This window comes from Ipomoea triloba, chromosome 7 (assembly GCF_003576645.1).
Source record: "Ipomoea triloba cultivar NCNSP0323 chromosome 7, ASM357664v1".
In the NCBI taxonomy this organism is placed as follows: Eukaryota; Viridiplantae; Streptophyta; class Magnoliopsida; order Solanales; family Convolvulaceae; genus Ipomoea; species Ipomoea triloba.
Window position 1 is genome coordinate 23,011,561 of NC_044922.1, and position 8,418 is coordinate 23,019,978.

General features: G+C 35.0%; 1 protein-coding gene across 1 annotated transcript; it reads left to right on the forward strand.

The window, feature by feature from the left end:
- The first annotated feature begins 4,077 nt into the window (after positions 1–4,077).
- LOC116025840 (xanthotoxin 5-hydroxylase CYP82C4-like) lies at positions 4,078–6,713 on the forward strand. The gene is made up of 2 exons (XM_031267204.1): positions 4,078–5,035; positions 5,841–6,713. Exons 1-2 carry the CDS (start codon positions 4,127–4,129, stop codon positions 6,480–6,482), a joined length of 1,551 nt encoding a protein of 516 aa, XP_031123064.1. The 5' UTR covers positions 4,078–4,126; the 3' UTR covers positions 6,483–6,713.
- The last annotated feature ends 1,705 nt before the right edge of the window (positions 6,714–8,418 follow it).

Genomic DNA, 8,418 nt, shown 5'->3' on the forward strand with positions numbered 1-8,418 from the left:
TTTTATATATATATATATATATATATATATATATATATATATATATATATATATATATATTTTGGTTCAGGTGCGGCCGTGCTCCCCCGTGCGGCCGTGCGGTCACACACCACTTAATGTTACGAAATACACCACTCAATGTTAATAAAAACACCACAATGAAACACACCACAATGTTAAGAAACACACCACAGTGCATATTTGTGTGGTGTATTTCTTAACATTGAGTGGTGTATTTCATAACGTTGAGTGGTGTGAACTGCACGGCCGCACGGGAGAGCACGGCCGCACTTGAACTTGACCCTATATATATATATATATATATACGCTCAGGTGAAAATCCTCGCCCAAGAGAGAAATAAGAACCATTCACAGCCGTCTAAGTGTCCAGATCAACGAATCAGATGTAATTTAAAAAAAAAAATGATGCAGTGGCATTTTCATAAATAGCTCAAACTTTGGTGTAAGTAATTGTGTTATAAGTGCAAGTAGCTGGTGCACATCTGCAAGGAAAAAGTGCAAGTAAAATCACTTACAAGTGCACATATTTTCACTTACAAGTGCAAATAATTTATCTTGTTAACGTTTGTGCACCTAGGTGCACCTAATTATAACGTTAGGTGCAACTAGTTATAATGTTAGGTGCACTTAGTATTGATGCTCAGTGTACATCACCGCGTCTTTTTTAAACAAATTAGTGTTTCTCATCTGTTAGATCTAGAGACGTGGACGGATGACATGATTTCTCATTTCATTCTTGGGCGAACAGTTCGCACCTGAATGCATTCATATATATATGTGTGTGTGTACACACACACGCGCGCGCATATATATACATATATATATATATATATATATATATATATATATATGTATACACATACGTGTGTGTATATATATGTATATGTATATGTATATATGTATACGCGTATGTATACTTATATGTATATGTATATGTATATTTAGCCCTAAAAACATGGACATAAATTATACAATTTTTTGGACAGAAATATGCGTTCTTTATGTCCTTGTTTTTAGGGCTAACCATTTAGCCCGGGCATGTTATATCCCTAATTTATGTCCATGTTTTTAGGGCTAACCATTTTGTACATTGTGTTTTTAGAGTTGTATTATACAATTTTTTTTACAGAAATACCCTTACTATTATAACTTCCATTATCTTTTCCATTAAGTTTACCTTGCACATGCGTCCACCATATCTTTTCTTATATATTCTTTAATGATAATAATATTTATAGACATTATATATTGGATTAATATAATGAATAATTTTGTTTTTTCATTTATATTTTTAATTAACAAGAATTTGCTAGTTATTTTTTAAAATATAAATATTAGGCATATGTTTTTGCACATTTCGCGTAAAATAGGCATATATATATATGCCCAATATTTATACTCAAAGTTAAAATTTTAATTATATTAAAATATTTTTAAATAAGATTATATATAATTTTTTTAGAAAAAAATTATAATTGTAGAATTCATAATTAATTAAACCGACATAACATATCATCATTAAAAGACAAATAATTATAATATGATTAGTATTATTAAAGTAAAACTTTTAGATATAATAAATTACTAAATATAGTTATGTTAATATTTAATTAAAAGCTAAATAAAATCAAAATTATTCCTTATATTACTCCAATATATAATGTCTACACACGTTACATATAATATATTACCATTGAAGAATATATAAGAAAAAATATTATATATGCATGTACATAGTAATAATAATGGAAAAAGATAACAAAAGTTATAACGGTACAAATATTTTTGTCTAAAAAATTATATAGTACAACTCATATATAATAATGTATTAAAAAATTAACAGTAATTTTTAGAAATATAAATTTTAATTGCATTAACTGTAATTCATGCTCATTTTTAAATTTTAATGTGCTTTATGTCACTATCATGTTGACCGGTCAACATGAATTATCACTAGGTGTTGAAAGAACTCCTTACAAAGTGAAGGCTTTTTAGACTAAAGGGTATTTGAATGGGTTGCTAGCGGGTAGTTAGTTGATATTTGATAACTAATTGTGTTAGTTAGTTTGATGAGTTTTCTATATTATCTCGTTATAGAAACGTGTTTGATAAATTAGTTATTTACTATTAGTTGATTACATATAAAATGAAATATAAAGGCAAAATAAATATATTGTGTCATTTATTTAATTTTTAAAGTATTTTTTATAATTTATTGTTATTGTTGTGTTATAATTGAAATATAGTTGTTTTAAAATCTAGCTAACTAGCTTTATATACAAGTTTTGGTTCAGTATTATTTGATTCCTATGTATTTTGACAAAATGTTGAATTGTCCATTTAGGTGCCCCACAGTCTCTGAAGAGATAAATCATGATGACAGGAGCTAGACTTTTATTCACTACACATACGAAATCCTCTCATTTTGAAAGGTTGCTCCACACTGTGGTTGGGTGAGACTCGACCATAATCTCTTATAACAAATTTTACCTCTATAATCAATTGAGCTACTACCTATACGAGCTTGAGTAGCGCAAATTATATTGTGGACCATGGTCCACAATGCATGGTGGACCATCAATGCATGGTGGACCATCAATGCATGGTGGACCATGATCATAGCTGATACTGCAGTTGTGTTGAACGGATACTGCAATTGTGTTGAAAAGATACTACAGTTGTGTTGAAAGGAAATTGCAATTGCACGGAACAGATGTCGTTCATCCGTTCAACACAACTGCAGTATCCGTTCAACACAACTGCAGTATCTTTTCAACACAACTGCAGTATCCGTTCAACACAACTGCAGTTCCAGATGGATGACACGGCCTCTGTTCCGCGCAACTGCAGTATCCTTTCAACACAACTGCAGTATCAATCCAACACAACTGCAATATCAACTATGACCCATGGTCCACGGTATAATGGCTGTTGATTGATATCTCTTATTTATGTGGCTGCTATCGCAATCCTACTTCTCAATTTTGATTTTTATTTTTGAAAACTATTATTGATAAGCTTTTTCAAAGAATGCACCGGAACGAGACAAAAGCATTATTTGATTCATATATCTTGTGACAACAGGTCAGGAATTGCCCACCCAGGCGCCCCAAAGCCCCTGGAGGGGTAATTATGGTGACAGAGGCTAGACTTTTGCTCGCTACGTATGAGAAATCCTCTCATTTTGAGAGGTTGTTTCTCGTTGCCGCTGATGAGACTCGATCGATCTGTTATGAAAATTTCACTTCTATAACCAGTTGAGTTACTCATGTGAGCTTGATTCATATATCTCTTATATATGTGGCTGCTGTCGCAATCGTACTTCTCAGTTTTTATTTTGAAAACTATTATTGATAACTGATAAGCTTTTTCAAAGTATGCAGGAATAAATGAGACGGATGCATTTATTTTTATGTTAAGCCATGGGGAAAATGAGAACAATTAGAGGGTTACTATTTGTGTCTTACCAAATTAATAAATTTTAAGAATTAAATTAATGCATCTATACATTTATTTAAGATTTAAAAAAAAAAGTATCATGTGTCATTTTAAAAATATATATTTTTAATGATATAATTTTTATATATTTTTTTGTAAAAATATAAAAAAGTTTAGATTAGAATTCACATTAAAAGTAAACCCTAATAAGTGCTGAAATAAATATAATGGGAACATGGGGTTATTGAGAGACATTGGTCCATCGATCAAAAGTGATGAAAAGTTTTGTGTACAGAGTATGTACATAATAAGGTGAAATCTAGTGACTCACAGAGCAAATAGCAGTTTATTTCCTTTAGCAATTTTTGGATAGAAATTTTGTCTGACTTAAGATTTAATTAAGCTGAAAAACCTAATGCACAAAAAAAAAAATAATACGGAGTAAATAAATAAATAAATAGTGGCGGAAATGTACCAATTCGTTTATCACGCTATTGATTACGACCTTAGGTGTGGCCCACATCCTATGTACGACGTAAGCACTTCTGTATGGCTGCATTTAATTTGCTGCTAGTGTCCACTATAAATAGAAGACCTAGAAGAGTAGAAAGTATCCAAGTCTCAAGCTTCACAACCACAATATATAGATATTAAACCAACATCTATCATGGATGTTCTAATCTTAGCCATTTGCCTAATCCTGCCCATTTTACTCACATACAACCACATAATACTAAAATACAAAAGTGTTGACAAAAATAATGGTAAAGTCATTCCCTTAAGAGTCTCCGAGGCCCCCGGAGCATGGCCGTTCATCGGCCATCTCCACCTTCTCCATGGCCGGCTCCCGGTGGCCCGCACCCTCGGACACATGGCCGATAAATACGGCCCCATTTTCGGGCTCCGCCTCGGTAGCCACCCGGCTATAGTGGTGAGCAGTTGGGAGGTGGTCAAAGAGTGTTTTACCACTAACGACCTAGTATTCGCCACCCGGCCTAGAATGGCTGTCGGGAAATACCTAGGGTACAACGAGGCGCTTTTCGCGCTCGCCCCGTACGGTCCGTACTGGCGTGACATTCGAAAATTGGTGACAGTCGAACTCATGACTATAAGCCGGCTGGAGAAGCTCCAGCACGTCCGAACCTCGGAGGTGGAGCATTGCATTGGGGAGTTGTACTCTTTGTGCCACGAAAATGGCGAAGTTAACTTGAGCGAGTGGTTCGAGCACGTTACGCTGAACATAACCCTGAGATTGCTGGTGGGGAAGCGATTTTCCAGGATTGCCAAGCATCTCAAAGAGGTGGTCTCCAGAGCTTTGTATCTGGGCGGAGTATTTGTCCCCTCCGATGCAATTCCGTCCCTGGAGTGGATGGATATCGGAGGCTACATCAAAGGGTTTAAGGAGGTTTCAAAGGAAATGGATGAAATAATTGGGACTTGGTTGCAAGAACATATTCGGAATAAAAAGGGTGATGATGATCAATCTGATTTCATGGATGTCATGTTGTCAACTCTTCCGGAGGATGCCGTGATCTCTGGTCATGACCGAGACACTATTATCAAGGCAACAACACTGGTAATTAACTTAATTTAACCTTAGCTTATTATTAACTGTTAGATCGGGGAGGTCAGGGCTTAACTTTATTTTCTTATAGGGTGTTGGATTTGACCCTTCACCGGTCTCTGCCCAATAATTTCCTAACCATCAATTGCTGAGCACCAGCTTCCAGCTAACAATATATTCCCCCTAACCACCAATTGTTGGAGACCAGCCTCCACCAAGCAATTTCCCTTCTTAGCACCTGTTAGTATTAACTGCACGATTTTAGCTCTTGTTCAAATTATAGCTAGTAGCAATGAGACAACTTTATTTTCTTATATACTGTCACCACATTTTTGAGAGGTAGGGTGTTGGATTTGGCCCTTCAACAGTCTCCGTCCAACAATCCCATAGCTACCAATTGCTTGACCACCAGCCTACATACCGCCAACAATTTCCCCTAGCCACCAATTGCTGGACACCAGCCTCAACCCAACAATTCCCCTCTTAGCACCCTTCAGTATTAACTGCACAGTTTTGCACTTGTTTAAATGATAGGTAGTAGTGAAGACGCAATGTTATTTCCTTATATACTGCCACCACATTTTTTCAAGGCGTTGAATTTAGGTTATAACTAGCATATTTGATCCCTTAATTTAGCTTAATCTTTATATTATATTACACTGCATCAGATGGGATAAAACTAATATCTGGACTGGAATCATTTAGGGCCTAACTCTTTTAAAGGAATTACAAATAACTACGCAGAGTAGAAGAAATTTTTGTGTAAATTGATTTTGCTGATTTTGCTGCATCCTTTAATTCTCTTCTAATTTCCCAGATTCTTATATTGACGGGATCGGAGAGCACAGCAGAGACACTAATATGGACCACTTCTCTATTGCTAAACAACCCCCACGCAATAAAAATAGCCCAAGACGAAATGGACATGCATGTGGGGAAGGATAGGTTGGTTGAAGAGTCAGACATCAAGAACCTAAAGTACTTTCAAGCCATAGTGAAAGAGGGCCTACGATTATACCCACCCGGCCCGCTATCGGGCCCGCGTGAGGCCATGGAGGACTGCAAAATAGGCAAATATCACATTCCTAAAGGCACGCGTTTGATTCTCAACCTACTGAAGTTACACCGCGACCCTCGGATCTGGTCAGAACCTGATGAGTTCAAACCAGAGAGATGGTTCAAGGACAAACATTCGAGCATAGGTTATGTCGGGAAGAGCTTCGAGTACCTCCCGTTTAGCGGTGGGAGACGAATGTGCCCCGGGATGAACTTTGGTCTGCAAGTGGTGCAATTGACACTGGCACGTCTACTCCAAGGCTTCAATATTTCAACACCAATGGGGATGCCCGTGGACATGAGTGAAGGCTTGGGAATTGCCTTGCCCAAATTGACTCCCATTCAAGTTCTCCTCACTCCTCGCTTGCCCACTCTATTTCCCACTACGCTTAAGAATAATTAATAGCAGTTTGATTTGCACTTAATTGCAGCCCAAACTTCAAATTTATATATGTAAAGAACTTGGGTCAAGTGCTACAACTCCTTAATGGGAGCATTCACTCTTTGTGCTTCAATAAGTTGAAAGTCTATGTATGGACAGATACTACATTGTAACAGAATTAATAATATAGCGTTATGTAATGTTACAGGTATGGGTATTGGATTAATAATAATAAACCATTGAGTACGCAAATTATATAGTGGACCGTGGGGACCGCGAATCAAAACGACGTCGTTTTGATTAATGAAAACAGACGGATGAATTCGCGCCACTCACTTTCAGTTCATATACACTGCAGTTACATTTCAACACAACTTCAGTTACATTTCAACACAACTGCAGTTACATTTCAACACAACTACAGTTACATTTTGATATAACTACAGTTTCATTCGATAATATAAAAACACAAATATGAAACTGTAATTCAGTATCAGTTCATATACACTGCAGTTACATTTCAACACAACTACAGTTACATTTCGATATAACTACAGTTTCATTCGATAATATAAAACACAATTTCGATATAACTACAGTTTCATTCGATAATATAAAACACAAATTCGATATAACTACAGTTTCATTCGATAATATAAAACACAAATGCGATATAACTACAGTTTCATTCGATAATATAAAACACAAATGTGATATAACTACAGTTTCATTCGATAATATAAAACACAAATGTGATATAACTACAGTTTCATTCGATAATATAAAACACAAATGTGGAACTGTTAATATTCAGTATCAGTTCATATACACTGCAGTTACATTTCAACACAACTATAGTTACATTTCGATATAACTATAGTTTCATTCGATAATATCAAAACAAATGTAAGGCAATATCTTTTGAGATGAACTGTAGTGTCAATTACGGGCTCCGTCTCCCCCTTACTGAAACGACGTCGTTTTGGGACCACGGTCCACGATATAACGACTGCATTGAGTACGTAATATTCCTTCCTATTATTCAGTTTATCATTTAACATTATATATTACTATGCATTCTATTTGAACTTTTTATCTAATGTTCAAATAATGTTTTAAATACTTTATATTTATAAGGCAAAAGGGTCAAATAGGCCCATGTATTACCGTTGATTGTTCATCTAGCACTATGAACTAAAATATGGTACATCTAGGCCATTATACTCTTAATAATTTTTCATCTAGCATTTTTAGCCTATTTCTAACAAGTTACCCATCTAATTTGATGACATGGAAAAATAAAATTAGAAAAAATGATGACATGTTATTTATGTGGATGTTTTGGATGATTTNAACAGAATTAATAATATAGCGTTATGTAATGTTACAGGTATGGGTATTGGATTAATAATAATAAACCATTGAGTACGCAAATTATATAGTGGACCGTGGGGACCGCGAATCAAAACGACGTCGTTTTGATTAATGAAAACAGACGGATGAATTCGCGCCACTCACTTTCAGTTCATATACACTGCAGTTACATTTCAACACAACTTCAGTTACATTTCAACACAACTGCAGTTACATTTCAACACAACTACAGTTACATTTTGATATAACTACAGTTTCATTCGATAATATAAAAACACAAATATGAAACTGTAATTCAGTATCAGTTCATATACACTGCAGTTACATTTCAACACAACTACAGTTACATTTCGATATAACTACAGTTTCATTCGATAATATAAAACACAAATGTGGAACTGTTAATATTCAGTATCAGTTCATATACACTGCAGTTACATTTCAACACAACTATAGTTACATTTCGATATAACTATAGTTTCATTCGATAATATCAAAACAAATGTAAGGCAATATCTTTTGAGATGAACTGTAGTGTCAATTACGGGCTCCGTCTCCCCCTTACTGAAACGACGTCGTTTTG

Excerpts from the sequence above, each read along its gene's own strand:
- LOC116025840 (XM_031267204.1), top strand. The coding sequence starts at position 4,127 with ATGGATGTTCTAATCTTAGCCATTTGCCTAATCCTGCCCATTTTACTC. Across the intron at positions 5,036-5,840 it reads TTATCAAGGCAACAACACTG|ATTCTTATATTGACGGGATC; the intron begins GTAATTAACTTA and ends CTAATTTCCCAG.